Source organism: Rhizoctonia solani, chromosome 3 (assembly GCF_016906535.1).
Source record: "Rhizoctonia solani chromosome 3, complete sequence".
Taxonomy (NCBI): domain Eukaryota; kingdom Fungi; phylum Basidiomycota; class Agaricomycetes; order Cantharellales; family Ceratobasidiaceae; genus Rhizoctonia; species Rhizoctonia solani.
This window is the reverse complement of record NC_057372.1, coordinates 3,220,187-3,235,863: the sequence shown is the minus strand read 5'-3', so window position 1 is coordinate 3,235,863 and position 15,677 is coordinate 3,220,187. Positions and strand designations below refer to the sequence as shown.

At 47.9% G+C, this 15,677-nt stretch overlaps 3 protein-coding genes across 3 annotated transcripts; 2 read left to right on the top strand and 1 right to left on the bottom strand.

Annotated features, from left to right (window-relative positions):
* Positions 1-84: 84 nt before the first annotated feature.
* Positions 85-4,865, top strand: RhiXN_03442 (Retrotransposable element Tf2 protein; the record flags this gene model as incomplete). The annotated part of the gene is made up of 2 exons (XM_043323259.1): positions 85-1,406; positions 1,430-4,865. The coding sequence occupies 2 exons, from the start codon at positions 85-87 to the stop codon at positions 4,863-4,865; spliced, it is 4,758 nt and encodes a 1,585-aa protein (XP_043178755.1).
* Positions 4,866-5,682: 817 nt separating this feature from the next.
* RhiXN_03441 (Retrotransposon-derived protein PEG10) lies at positions 5,683-8,190 on the bottom strand (the record flags this gene model as incomplete). The annotated part of the gene is made up of 3 exons (XM_043323258.1): positions 5,683-6,029; positions 7,680-8,130; positions 8,188-8,190. 3 exons carry the CDS (start codon positions 8,188-8,190, stop codon positions 5,683-5,685), a joined length of 801 nt encoding a protein of 266 aa, XP_043178754.1.
* A 6,059-nt stretch (positions 8,191-14,249) lies between these two features.
* RhiXN_03440 (Retrotransposon gag protein) lies at positions 14,250-15,599 on the top strand (the record flags this gene model as incomplete). Its single annotated transcript, XM_043323257.1, has 1 exon — positions 14,250-15,599. The coding sequence occupies one exon, from the start codon at positions 14,250-14,252 to the stop codon at positions 15,597-15,599; it is 1,350 nt and encodes a 449-aa protein (XP_043178753.1).
* Between the last annotated feature and the right edge of the window lie 78 nt (positions 15,600-15,677).

Here is a 15,677-nt window from a genome sequence, read left to right as displayed (position 1 = left end):
ATTACTTCCCGCACCCCCTCTTGCGCTTCCTCCCGCGCCTCCCAGCGCACTGCTTCCCACCAAGGCCGCTCTTATCCCCATGAGATGGCAACCCGCTCCTGGAGCTCCGCTTGTCCCTCATCCCCTCTCAATCAAGGAGAGCTGGGACCCACTCTTCCGGCAACCGCCGTTGAGTCATCAAGCCTTGAACCCAAGGTCTACGGGGAAATCTCCCTTGGACAAGCAATCTCCCTTATCCTGGGATTGCAAAATCAAATCCTCCGACTTGAGCAAGAACTCAAAGAAACAAAGGAAGCCACAAAGGAAGCCCAAGACTGGATGGGCGCAGTCGATCAAGCCCTCACTTGCATTGAGGCTAGGGGTGGAGCCCCCCACACACCAGAAGACCGGAAACCTCTGGCAATCAAGGCCACGCCCAGGCCCCTATCCAAAACCGACACTTTTCCAGCGCCTAGTGCGCCCCTTGTTGCCTGGGCCGCCCCCTCCAAAGCTCCCCCCGCCTTCGCGCAACCAACTCCCGTCCGGGCTCCCCCGCGAGTCCATACTCCCCCTCCACCTTTGCCTATCCGCCTCCGTTCCCCCCAAGTACCAGCGGCCCCTGTAGCCGCTTATCAAACCCCTGTCAAGGTAGACCACCCTGACGCCTATACGGGGAAAATTGGGAACAAAGCCCGCCAATGGCTCACGCGGATGTTGGCATGGGTACATCTAAACCAACGGATGTTCCCAACCGATCAGGAGGTCCTGTCATTCCTCCTGATGAATATGAAGGACGCAGCAGGAGCCTGGGCTCACCCCCATCTCGACCAACTAGGGTCCCACAGGGCCTTAATTCAATTGGTTGACGACTTCAGGACGGAGTTCTTGGCTGCATTTGGCAACCCAGATGCTACGCAAGCCGCCGAGCGGCAAATCACCCACCTTACTCAGACAGGCTCCTGTGCTGAGTACATTACAAAGTTCAGAACCATCGCCATGGACCTGGACTGGAATGACGCCGCCCTTCGTGGGCAATTTGCACGTGGCCTCCACTGGGAGGTCAGCCGTCTCATCGCCACTCAAGAACGGCGCCCCACCACCCTCCTCGAGCTACAGAACGTAGCCATGGTCATCAATAACGCCCTCCGCGAGGAGCGTGCCAGCCACCCGCCTAAGGGTAATAAGCCTGGAACCTCTTCTACTACCCCCAATAGGGGGGCAAGTACCGGCCAACCAGCCACCAGACCAGGGCGCTTGTCCAGCGACCCTAACTTTGTCTCTGAGGAGGAGCAAAACCGCCGCAGGGCCAAAGGCCTCTGCATCAAATGCAGTAAGATGGGCCATAAATTTGCGGAATGCCGCACTGGCTGGAAGGCCACACCCAAGGAGGAAGGTGTCAAAAAGGAAGCCGCCAAGATTGGCAAAGAGTCTGGACCCAAATCGGGAAAAGACTAAGGGTACCTGCTGCCGCGCGCAAGGACCCCAAGGACTCTGGGCTTATTGAAATCTGTAATATATCGAATAGCATCAATAGAATTTCCCCACTCTTCACAATTTCAATTAAGCCAGAGAAACAAGCAGACCCACTAGAAGTCCTGATAGACTCAGGCGCTACATCATTGTTCCTTCACCCTCACACCGCGGAACTACTCCGCCTACCCCTAATAGATCTCCCTCAACCCCGTACCGTAACTATGCTTGATGGGTTGAGCCCCCAGGCTGGAAAGATTTGGAAGAAGGCCCACCTAACCTTCCTATTTGATGGTAAACAAATGACGGAAACTTTCCTGATTTGCAACACCGGATCACACGCTGCCATCCTAGGAATTAAATGGTTAGAAGCCCACAACCCTGAAATCAATTGGAATTCCCGTACTCTCTCCTTCCCACATACGCCACCAGAACATGCAACCATTGCTGAGGAGGAGGAAGCTGATCAAAAACCCCTTGAAGGAGTCCCCTCCAAATACCACCAATACGCCAAGGTATTTGGAGAGGAGGAATTCAATAAGCTTCCCCCCCATAGGCATTACGATATTGGGATCAAGCTCACAGAGGAAGGACCCCTTAACTCCCCCCTTTATAGTATGACTGATGCCAAGTCCGCCACCCTCAAGGACTGGCTTAAGGATGAACTCAAAGCTGGGAAGATCCGTCCCAGCAAATCACCTATCAGCTCCCCAGTCATGTTTGTCCCAAAAAAGGATGGTTCCCGTTGTCTTGTAGTTGACTATTGTTGCCTCAATAACCGGACAAAAAAGAACGTCTATCCGTTGCCTTGCCCAGATGATCTCATGGCCCAGCTCCGCGGCGCCAAGATCTTTACTAAGCTAGATCTAAGGTGGGGATACAACAATGTCCGGGTAAAAGAAGGTGACAAATGGAAAACGGCCTTCCGTACCAAATATGGTTTATACGAGTCCCTGGTCATGACCTTTGGCCTGACAAATGCACCTGCAGCTTTCCAACACTTCATGAACAAGTTGTTCAAGGATCTACTGGATGTATGCGTCATCATCTACCTAGATGACATCTTGATTTACTCAAAGGATGACGCAACTCACACAAAACACGTCCATGAGGTTCTGAAGCGGTTGATGGATAACCAGCTCTTCTGTAAAGCGTCCAAATGCACGTTCCACGTCACCTCTGTGGAATACCTAGGGATTATTGTCTCGGACAAGGGTTTTAGTCTGGATAAGCTCAAGATCCAGGCAGTACAAGAATGGCCGGTTCCTACAAAAGTCAAAGAAGTCCAATCGTTCCTGGGTTTTGCCAACTTTCTCCGCCGATTCGTTGCCAACTTCAGTCACATGGCTAGACCATTGCACAATCTGGTAAGAAAGGACACAACATGGAAGTGGGACACCAGGGAACAGGAAGCTTTCCAGAGCCTTAAGGACGCTATCACCAACGCCCCAGTACTTTGCCACGCGGATCCTACCAAACCCTATTTCCTGGAAACGGATGCATCAGGTGCAGCTCTGGGGTCAATACTCAGCCAACGGCAAGAAGACGGAAGACTACACCCCTTGGGGTTCCTGTCGGAATTGTTCAAAGGTGCCAAACAGAACTATGACACCCATGACAAGGAACTCCTCGCAATCATCCGGTCATTTGAGTATTGGCGAATATTTCTGGAGGGGACAAAACACCCAATCACGGTTTTCACGGATCATTGCAACCTGGAATACTGGAAGGAGTCCAGAACCTTCAATCAACAACACGCACAATGGCATCTACTCCTTGCCGGTTATAACTTCCAGATTGTCTATTGCCCCGGAAAGCAATCAGGGAAACCAGATGCCCTCTCACGCCAATCAGACCACGCCAATATCCCTCCTGCAGTCCAAACCATGCTCCCAGACCCCGTATTCGCAAACATCGCCCTAGTCACGCCGGAAAAGGAGCTACAACGCCAGATCAAAGCGTCCCTAGATCAAGATGAGTCCCTGGAGGAAATCCTCCAATTCTTACAGAACGAGTCCAAAGCACCCCCCTCCATCAAACGCGCATTCAAAGATTACAAGATGGAGGCTGGATTACTGTTCTACCAAGGACGAATCGTGGTCCCTGACGTTGGAACATTAAGGACGGATCTACTCCACATCTTCCACGACAGCCCCTTGGCAGGACATCCGGGAAGACAGCGTACCCTAGAATTGGTGTCAAGGAATTACTACTGGCCCGGTATCCGTGCGGACACATATTGGCATGTGGACTCTTGTGAAACATGTCAACGGATCAGAAAGCCTAAGTACGCCTCTATCCCGCCTCAGCCGCTTGAACTTCCTGTCAGACCCTGGCAACACGTATCATACGACATGATAGTAGACCTGCCTAAAGACAGAAGCAACAACTCCATCCTGGTCATAGTGGACAGCTTCACAAAGTATGGGATTTTTGTCAAATGTTCCAAAAAGCTCAAAGCCCCTGAACTAGCAGAATTATTCCTGGAACACGTGTGGAAACGGCATGGCATGCCTGAAAAAACGGTCTCAGACAGGGGAAGGGTGTTCAACAATAAGTTCCTGAAGGCACTATACAAATGCCTAGGAATTGACCCCCATTTCTCCTCGGCGTACCACCCCCAGAGCGATGGACAAACGGAGCAAGTCAACCCTTCCATCAAACACTTCCTAAGGGCCTACTTGGGGGTTAACCAACGGGACTGGACTAAGTGGCTGCCAATGGCGGAATTTGCATACAACAACGCCGTGCACAGTAGTACTGGGAAAACTCCTTTCAAGGCCTTATACGGATGGGAACCCACCTTAACCCCATCCAACGTACCCACAGATGTCCCAGAAGCGGACAAACTTGCCCAAACAATGGAAGCGCAATGGAAGGAAGTAGAGTCGGCCCTCCGGCAAGCCAAGCAACGGATGACAGCCAGAGAAAGCGGAAGCCCGACGGAATTCAAAATTGGAGAAGAAGCTTGGCTTGACGCCAAGAATGTCAACCTCAAAACCTTAAGCCCCAAACTAACAGAACAACGTTTGGGCCCGTTCAAGGTTACCAAGAAAATCTCCGACCGCGCTTACCGGCTTGAACTACCCCCAACAATGCGCATTCACAACGTCTTCTACGTGGGGCTTCTATCTAAGGTCAAAAGGGACAACAAACGCGCCTTCAAGAACCGCCCACCACCAGTCACCGTGGATGGGGAAGAAGAATACGAGGTGGAGGGGATCACCAATGCTGAAGAAAGGAACGGGAAATGGTTCTTCCGAGTCAAATGGAAGGGGTACGGATCCAAAGAGAATACATGGGAACCTCAAGAAAACTTAAAAAACGCCGAAAAAATTTTAGAAAAATACGAAAAGGAGATGAAAAAGAAGGCCCTTGGCGCTGCCAAGGCCCTTAAAGGGGGGGCAGTGTTGTAGACACAATTGATACCAGGGAATTTATTCCCAATTTCTCGAATTTAAACGAAGGCAATTGGAGAACATTTTCAGTCACGTGACATCGGCGCTTATATCATACGCTAAGCGCCGAGCCACGTCCCCCTTTGCGCTTACTCATCACACGTAGCCACCTCCACCTATGACGTCATCATGACACGTCAGTGACACGTATGCATGAGTAAGGCCGACTGCGGAGCGGGGTTCTTATTGGATTAGGTATTGGATATTGTACATTTGTAATTAGTCAGTCTATAGAATATATAAGGAGGCCAACCAACCATGGTAACACCCAGGTTGATTACCTCTTGTCGCATCCCACTCAGTGTACAAGGGCCTTATAGCCCAGTAATTACTTAGTTAGCCACTTAGATAGTCTACACCGCCTTAAGCGGCTTTGTTGTTGTACTTAGATAGCTTGCCACCGCCTTAAGCGGTCTTGTTGTTGTAGGATAGCTGCTTGTTGCTGTAGTTAGGTTTGTTGTTGCCTTAAGCGACTTTCCCATTTTTTGTACACCGCGGCCACAAGCGCCATCCCCCTTGACGCCCTAACGGACGTCTAGGACAGTATTTGATAAAGGACTGGAGGGAGGGAGATCATGTGACCCTGATGGACTGTCAGTCTCTAAGTCATGAGTGCTTAGAGTAATGACAGTTCTGACTGCATATATGTGAGTATATGTGGCCTTCTAAAGGCTGTGGAATATCCTATTAGTAGGTGGCTTGGTCAGGAGACATGCCAGCAAAGGCATGGGTCATGACAGGTCTGAGTGAGGGAAGTAATCTTCCACTCTGCTGCTTATCTTGCATCAGGGTTGCCAAAGGAAGCCAGGAACTCAATTTTGAAATCATCCATGGACTGGATGATGGCGCAATGGGACCCTAGTTGGTCCAGGTAGGGATGGGCCCAGGCCCTGGCAGCTTCCATCATATTCATTAGTAGGAAGCTTAGGACCTCCATGTCTGAGGGAAACTGCCTTTGGTTAAGGCAAACCCAGGCCAACATATGTGTTAGCCATTGTTTGGCCTCCAAGCCAATCTTGCCTTTGAAGGCATCTGGATGGTCTACCTTTACAGTAGAGGGGGCTGGAGGCGGTGCTGAAGTGACTTGGGGTGCTGGTGGAGGTCCTGCAGGTGCTGCTGGAGCTGGTCCCAAAGGGAAGGAGGAGGGTTAGGGATTGAATAAGGTGAGGGGTTGCGCCTGGGGGCCCCTGTGGTGTCATGACCTTCATTGGCATGACATAACTTTCTACTATTTTCTATCCTTTTTCCAAGACAGTTCCCTTTTTTGGTATATATTTATGACTCATCAAGATCACATGACATAATTGATATATGATGTGAAATTGTAAATGACTCATTATTTAGCACTGTTGTTTGTGATGTGGCTCTTCTCATGTACATAAGCCAGGTCAAGTTGCTGCTAAACAGCAAGACTTGACCTCTTTGTCAATTCATCCCCAGCTTATACCTTACCCATTGCCCTGCTCCCTAGTTGAGCTTAGTGCAGTTTACTAAGAAACCATATCCAGGCTTTTGTAAATTGGGGGAAAAGAGGTTGAGACTCTGGTGCTGAGCAGAGTCTGTGTTGGAAGATTCCCAATTTCCAAGCTAAGTAAAGAAGTAGCTTCTTTAGGGTTCTCTGGGTCTAGCTATCTTGAATACAATCAACTGCAGATATATCCTTTCTCAGTGTAAAGTGTCTTAGTAAGTATTTCTGTAAGAGCAAGAGTACTGGCTCAGGTTCCCTTTGGCAGAGATAGTTATGTAAGTTTCACTCCTAGTTGCAAGAACTAACTGGTTACTTAGTATATATCCTTCTTTAAGGATGATTGCCTTCTGTTCACTTAACCTAAGAACTCTGTATCAGGTCTACAACCTTTCCACACTATGGGTACTTGGGAGATCCACTTATACAAGTTTAAGTTATTTGAAATCTTGAGGCACAATATATCACACAATTGAGGGGGGCAAGCCCAGGCCCAGGAGTGACAGTCAACAGTAACAGTGAGTGAAGTGGTAGGAAGGGTGCCCTCCAAGGGTATGCAAGAGTCCCCTTTTATACCCTAGAGTGGCAAAGTTACTGAGTCATTCACCTAGTCAGAGTATGAATATGACTTGCTTAGGACTGTGCTTCCTAAGACTTTGATTGGTGGGTGGGGAGGCACAGATATGACTAGGATGGAATGTGACTGCTCTTGGGTTGAACTGCAATTGGTTAAAAATAGAAACATCTAAATACATGACTCAGTCTATCAAGAAATGCTTGGCAGCCAATGAGCACTTAGAGTGAGTCATTAGTGTGAGTCATTCTGGTGGCAAGCAGAATGACTCATAAGCAGGATTTGCAGTGCCACTAGAAATTACTAAATAAGGAAAACCTTAGTAATCTCATGAGAGGTATGACCCAACTGGGCTAGGAATAAGGTTGATCTCCCAAGTTAGAGCTAGTCATGTGATGAGCTAGATGTAAAGATATAAATATAATGATTAGTAAGGTACTTGAGCAACATAGATAGAATCTTGTGAAGCTAATATCTCCATGAGATCTTATTGTATGAGCACGTGACAGGCAGCGTTAGAACAAGAGGAAGGAGCTCTATTGAACAATATGTAGCACATACAGTCAATATGAGCATTACATAGAGTAATGACAGGAATAATGGAAAATAAGAGTTAAATGGCCATTAAATCAGAAAGTCAGACATATACAGATTATTGTGGATGGTGAGCTGTGAATGAAATATTGTGTGATACATAACACAGGCCTTTGTTGCCCTCTACCCTAAACCATACCCCTTGGGCCCTTGTTGCCCCTCTTTGTCTCATAGTCCATTGGTGATAGGGCCACAGGCTTTAAATCCCTTGAACCATAGGTCCAAGCTGAGTTGTGACATGTGGAGATGATAGGAGCTGGGGCCCCAAGGAAGGGTTGAGCCTTGCCAATAGGTCTGGCTTTGGGCGCAGCCCTGGGAGTTTCCTTGACTGCAGGGGGTTTTTGTTCTTCTGGGGTGTGGGGACCCCAGGCAAGTTGGAGCTGGGCAAGCCCATCCTTGACAGTATCAACTGTTTGTGAGATGTTCTCAACATTGGTGCAATTCTCTTGACTAATTCTGGTTTGTTCCAAGAGGGTCCACTCAATGCAGTCAACTTGTGATTGTAATCCCCAAAGGAGGCAGATGACCTGCTTGAGTGAGACTTTGCCAAGCTCAGGGGAGGCTGGCAGAGGAAAGGGTTCCAGCTGTCCCTGATTGACAGGGGAGCAGGCTCAAGAGGGTGACTGTTACACCCTCTTAACATATACCATTGGATTCTCCTGTTTTTTCTGATATTTTTAGTATTTTTTCCAAACTCTCTATCTTATGTTTTTCAGTCTCATGATCTTGGCACTTATTATGCCAAGATGCTGCACCAAGATGCCGTGCCAAGGGCGCTTAGGAGAAATCCACACTTCTGCGCAGCCTGCAGCACACTTCTTATTTTATATGTACACTTCCTCTCTCATGCACACAGACCATGTAGGTAGCGCCCCTTCAATTATATATACAGCAGGAAAATTGCTTGGAAACCCCAAGTCAATTTTACCTTGTCTCATATCCATTGAGGAGGCATTGCCAGCCAGCTAAGTTGCCAGCCCCCAGAAGTCTTGCTAACGCAACCCCCTTACTTCACTCACCACACCTCCCAGGCCTAAGGCCCCCTTGTCATTGTAGTTAGATCAGTAGTTGCCACCTTAAGCGGTGAAGCCAGTAGTTAGCCTAGTTAGATAGTGTTTCACCCTCTTAACATATACCATTAAATTCTCCTCTTTTCTCTGATATTTTCAGTATTTTTTCCAAACTCTTTATCTCATGTTTTCAATCACATGATCTTGGCACTTATCATGCCAAGATGCCATGCCAAGATGCCATGCCAAGGGCGCTTAGGAGAAATCCACGCTTCTGTGCAGCCTGCAGTACTCTTCTCACTTCATCTTTGTACTTCCTTTCTCATGCGCACAGACCATGTAAATAGTGCGCCTATGTCTACATATACAGCAGGAAAATTGCTTGGAGTCCCCAAGTCAATTTTACCTTGTCTCTTATTCATTAGAGGAAGATATCAGAAGCCAGCTAAGTAGCCAACCTTAGTAGTTCAGAAGCTAACTCCCTAACTTCACTCATCACACCTCCCCAGCCTAAGGCCCCCTTGTTGACAGTAGATAATAGTAGGACACCTTAAGCGTTGGTAGCATAGCCTTAGATAGAGTAGATAGACAGTGTCCTGTAGTAGTACAGCCTTAAACGCCCACCCACTAGCAAGTACCCAACCTTATAGTTGGCATACAACAGATAGTTAGTTGAGTTTGCCTTGTATTAGATACAGCCTTGAGTGCCTGCTTCCCTAGTGTGTACCCACCTTACAGTGGTGTACAACATGCAGCAACCAGGGGTATGCAGGCAATAGGGACTGTCTGCCTTATAGCAATTTGGTACTAGGAGGGGAAAATGCTGGGTTGATTATTAACAGCAAAAGGCAATCCCAATCTCCAATGTTTCCCTTGTGCTAGTGCAGGAGTCTGTCTTGTTGTTGGTCTAAGTGTGGTGCGTGCTGGTGGGCATGGCTTGCAACCAACTTAAGGTTGATTACCTAGTGTCCTAGACATCTGTAAGGACATCAAGGGTGCAGGCGCTTACAGCCATGTGGAAGTACAGTAAGTACTGCTTAAGGTGGCAAGTATCTACCCTACAACATCAAGACCACTATCTACAATGACCAAGCACTGTAAGGCAATGGCAAGCTATGTATGTACAGTGGAGACAATGCCTAAGGCAGTGTAACTACTTAGTGAACCCAGGCTTAAGGCCCCGTGTACAATGTGGGATGTGACAAGAGGTAATCAACCTGGGTGTTACCATGGTTGGTTGTCCTCCTTATATATTACAAGACTTCTCTAATTACAAATACATGTGTGTGAGAAAAGAAGCACTATGTATGAAATAAGAACCCTGCTCTGCAGTTGGCCTTACTCATGCATACATGTCACTGATGTGTCATGGTGATGTCATCAGGTGGAGGTGGCTATGTGTGCTGAGTAAGCATGGGTGGGGATGTGGCTTGGCGCTTAGTGTATGATATAAGTGCCAATGTCATGTGATTGAAAAAGTTGTCTGTTTGTCTTTGTTTAAAATTGAGAAAATTGGAATAAATTCCCTTGGTATATGTGTGTCTACAACACTAACTACTAGTGGTGAAGAGGGGCCTTAGGCTGGTGAGAGTGGGGGTAACTGCTGGTGTGGTGTGAGTGCAATACTCCTGAGGGTCCAGCTACTTAGCTGGCTACTGGTGACCTGTCTGTGATGAAAGACAAGGTAAAATCAACTTAGGGTCTCCAAGCAATTTTCCTGTGGTTTATATAACAAGGATAACTATCTACAGGGGGTCTGTGTGTGTGAGAAAAAGAAGAGTCCATGTGAAAGAGAAGTGTGCTGCAGGCTGTGCAGAAGTGTGGATTTGCAGTAAGCGCCCTTGGCTTGGCATCTTGGCTTGGCATCTTGGCATATATATAAGCACCAAGATCATGTGATCAAAATCAAAAGATAGAGAGTTTGTAAAAAATACCAAAAATAAGAGAAAATTTGTGTGATTCCAATGGTATAGTTCTTGAGGGTGTAACAATTTTCCTGTTGAAAGCTTCCTCCACCAGGGCTCTGTCCTCCCATGGTTTCCAATCCTTTGTGCCAGGTGGACAGCCCCATGTATGTATGGCTTTTGTAACTATTGGCTCTTTGTCTTTTGGCTTCTCTTCCTCTTCCTCAACCTCCTTGATGTTGTTACACCCTAACAAACAATACCACCAGATTTGTCTATTTTTTCTATATTTTTTAGTATTTTTTACAGACTTGATATCTTTTGTTTTCTAATCACATGATCTTGGCACTTATTATGCCAAGATGCTGCACCAAGATGCCATGCCAAGGGCGCTTATTGCAAACCTGCACTTCTGCGCAGCCTGCAGCATGCTTCTCTTTTCACATGTAGTCTTCTTTTCCCACACACACAGACCACATGTACTTAGACCCATTCTTTATATATACAGCAGGAAAATTGCTTGGAGACCCCAAGTTGATTTTACCTTGTCTCATTCCCAGACAGGTCCCAGCAGCTTAGCTAAGTAGCTGCCCCCTCAGACATTGTTATGGATTAGAATACTCTAGTAAAGAATAGCAAAGTAAACAAACAGAAATTGGCATTGAAACCTCCTTAATGAGTCCTTGGGAAGTATATAGTAAGATTTGCTGGACTTTTCTGTATATTCTACTATTTTTAATCATGTAAATACATGAGGTATTAAGGGAGATACTGCTTTATTAAAGAAAAAGCTTAATATCTTAGGACTAATTAAACTATAGTACTTAAGTCAGCATTATGCTTTCTCAAAAGCTACTATCCTCAGTAGCTGGGAGTTGGGGCCTAGGCCCTGCTATGGGAGCCACTTGTTTCAGTCTTTCCCTTATGTATTTTAGTGGGGAAAGGATATTTATAGAACTAGAGACTAACTCTTACAAGGTTTAGCTTTAGGAGACAGGCTCTCACCTCACATCCTAGCTCTGTTCATCATGTCATGTACATTAGTTTCTTCACCCTACTGTGTATAGTAATCACAGGCCTCCAAGGGTATAAATAGCCCCTTGAGCTGGCCTTTTGAATGCATCTCATTTTTACCATCCTCTCTCAGCCTAGTGTGACTCTCAAAGACTTCTATCAATTTTCTTAAGTATCATACATAGTAAATCAGCCTAAAGCTCTTAAGTTTGGCGCATATAGCCTCTAGGACGGTCCCAACTTATACAGGAAACCTAGAACCAGCTTGAGTGCAACCCTGCCAAGACTTCCTGGCTGTCTGCTAAGTGTTTGGTGCTTCCACAATGCCCTTACCCCCTTGTCTACTGTCAGAGACAAGAAAATAAATTTCCATAATTCTCAATTAAATTACAGTGAGTTCCAGAGACTGACATTTAGGTTTTACATCACTTTGCTTGTACCTCGCGTTGCCTGCTGAGCAGTAACTTGCGCATTACTGGTTACTGGTAGGGATCACCCTGATACTAACCACCTTACTCTTCTAGCAAGATAACTAGCCACTCTAATATACTCTAATTTCACTGGCATAGATTTCTCTTGTTACTTATCCTCCTAAGTATTCTACCTTTTATAGTTAGACAGTTACCTTATTTGTCTTTTCTCCTCTTTTGGTCTCTTTCTTTCTTCTTTAGAGTATTTTATTTTTACTTATTTTCCCTATCTATAACAGACATCCCAAACTCACTCAGTAGTCCAGTAGCTACCTCCACCTCCAGGCCTTTGGCCCTGTCATTGCTACTTGATAGCTTGCTGCTGACTTAAGTGGTTTATCCAGTAGTATAGCCTTACATAGTTAGATAGTTACTATAGTAGTACAGCCTCAAGCACCCAATCACTAGTGTGTACCCAACCTTACAGTTTGCATACAACAGATGTCAACTTTCTCTGATTCCCATTTGCTTCCCTCTTGCTCAGTTTTGGCACTTGTGGGCTGACTCCTGGTGCATTTGTTGTCTATGTTGACTGCTGGTACATTGACATTGATGGTTGAACAATTGGTGTGACATGGGGTTTGGTCATGTCCAGTACTAGTAGGTGAGTTAGGGGGTGGAAATTTCAGATTAGAAGCTGTCATAAACAGAGTGTCATAAACAGAGGAAAATAGAACTAGCCGGAATTGAACCAGCTTGACCACTAAGCCATAGAGCCCTATTATTCCTCTGCTGACAACCTATGATTACACCTGCTACCCCCCAAATTTGGGCTTGGGCCAGCATGCAACCACTTGTACTGGTCATATGACCGTGTCCAGGACACAGAGGAAAATAGAACTAGCTGGAATTGAACCAGCTTGACCACTAAGCCATAGAGCCCTATTATTCCTCTGCTGACAACCCATGATTCCACCTGCTACCCCCCAAACTTGGGCTTGGGCCAGGATGCAACCACTTGTACTGGTCATGTGACTGTGTCCAGGACAGAAGCAGTCTGATATGGCAATATAGACCCATTGTGGGTTTGTTGGTGGGTTTGCACCATGGTAGTTGAATAGAACAGGAAATAGAACTAGTTATGTGTTGCAATCTCAATTTTCAAACAGCTATTGGATTGCAAACTCTTTATTTAGATGACAGTGGAGTTTGAGCTGGCTTCCACCCCTAGCAGCATTATGTTGCCATATAGGTTAGTACACATAATGGATAAGCTATGCATATATAATGTTTCTAAACAGTACCTGCTGTCGTAGACACAATGGATACCAGGGAATTTATTCCCATTTTCTCGGATTTAAACGAAGGCAAACAAAGAACATTTTCAATCACGTGACTTCGGCGCTTATATCACACGCTAAGCGCCGAGCCACGTCCCCATCCGCGCTTAATCAGCATACGTAGCCACCTCCACCTATGATGTCATCATGACACGTCAATGACACGTATGCATGAGTAAGGCCGACTACGGAGCGGGGTTCTTATTGGTTATGGTATTGGTTATAATGTATTTGTAATTAGCACTTCTATAGAATATATAAAGAGGCCAACCGACCATGGTAACACCCAGGTCGATTACCTCTTGTTGCACTCCCCACATTGTACAAGGCCTTACAGCCAGTAACACTTAGATACAGGCCTTAAGCGTTGTTCTTGCTGTACTTACGTAGCTCGCCACCGCCTTATAGCGCGTGGTCATTGTAGTTAGGTAGTTTGTTGTTGTAGGTAGCACTCCACCGCCTTAAGCGGTTTCTCACTCAGTACATACGGCCACAAGCGCCCGCTGCCTCGACGCCCCTTAAGGACGTCTAGGATACTAGGTAATCAACCTTAAGTCGGTTGCAAACCGTGCCCACCAAGCACATCCCACTTAGTATCAACAAACAAGAAGATCCCCTGTACTAGCACGAGGGAAAACACCTGATCGGGCTTGCCTTTTGCTATCAATAATCAAACTAGCGTCGGCCCCAGGTAGTACCAAATTGCTATAAGGCAGACGGATTCTAATTGTCCGCGTACCACCGGTCACCGCACCTTTTGTCAGCGGAACTAGTCAGCAGATCCACCCGCTTGCAGAAAACCCGTTCCACATCACGCCCGCACACGGCAGTTGATTGGTTAATAGGGACTGTCCAACGCTAGGCGGTTGACGCAAGTTCTTAGCGCTAGAACAATAAAGCAACCCATAAGTCCTGTCACAGGCACCACTACCCCCCACTTGCCCATCATTACTTCCCGCACCCCCTCTCGTGCTTCCTCCTGCGCCTCCCAGCGCACCGCTTCCCACCAAGGCCGCTTGTATCCCCATGAGATGGCAACCCGCTCCCGGAGCTCCGCTCGTCCCCAATCCCCTCTCGATCAAGGAGAGTTGGGACCCGCTCTTCCGGCAACCGCCGCTGAGTCAACCAGCCTTGAACCAGAGGTCTATGGGGAAGTCTCCCTCAGCCGTGCAATCTCCCTCATCTTGGGATTGCAAAACCAAGTCCTCCGGCTCGAACGGGAACTCGAGGAAACCAAGGAAGCAACCAAGGAAGCCCGAGACTGGATGGGCGCAGTCGATCAAGCCCTCACTCGCATTGAGGCTAGGGGTGGAGCCCCACACACACCAGAAGACCGGAAACCTCCGGCAGTCGAGGCCACGCCCAGGCCCATACCCAAAACCAACACTTTTCCAGCGCCTAGTGCGCCCCTTGTTGCCTGGGCTACCCTCTCCAAAGCTCCCCCCGCCTTTGCTCAACCAGCTCCCGTCCGGGCTCCCCCGCGAGTCTATACTCCCCCTACACCTGCGCCTATCCAGCCCCAAACCCCCCTTCAACCAGCGGCTCCTATAGCCACATACCAACCCCCGGTCAAGGTAGACCACCCTGACGCTTACACCGGGAAGATAGGGAATGAAGCCCGCCAATGGTTAACCCAAATGTTGGCATGGGTCCGCCTTAACCAGCGGATGTTCCCCACCAATCAGGAGACATTGTCATTCCTCCTGATGAACATGAAGGACGTAGCAGGAGCATGTGCACATCCCCACCTTGATCAACTTGGGTCCCACAGGGCCCTAATTCAAACAGTTGACAAATTCAGGACGGAGTTCTTGGCTGCATTCGGTAATCCGGATGCCACGCGAGCCGCTGAGCGGCAAATCACCCACCTCACTCAGACAGGATCCTGTGCTGAGTATATTACGAAGTTTAGGACCATTGCCATGGACCTAGACTGGAACGACGCCGCCCTTCGCGGGCAATTTGCACGTGGCCTCCACTGGGAGGTCAGCCGCCTCATCGCCACCCAAGAACGGCGCCCCACAACACTCCTCAAGCTGCAGAATGCGGCCCTAGTCATTGACAACGCCCTCCAAGAGGAGCGCGCCAGCCACCCGCCTAAGGGTAATAAGTCTGGTGCCTCCACTACCACCCCCAATAGGGGGGCAAGTACCGGCCAACAGGCCACAAGACCAGGGCGCCTATCCAGCGATCCCAACTTCGTCTCCAAGGAGGAGCGCAACCGCCGCAGGGCTGAAGGCCTCTGCATCAAATGCGGAAAAGCAGGGCATAAATTCGCGGAATGCCGCACTGGCTGGAAAGCCACGCCTAAGGAGGAAGGCGTCAAAAAAGAAGCCGCCAAAGTTGGCGAGGAGTCTGGACCCGAATTGGGAAAAGACTAAGGGTACCTGCTGCCGCGCGCAGGGGCCCCAAGGACTCTGGTTGTTTGGAATTTTGTAATATATCAAATAGTCTCAATA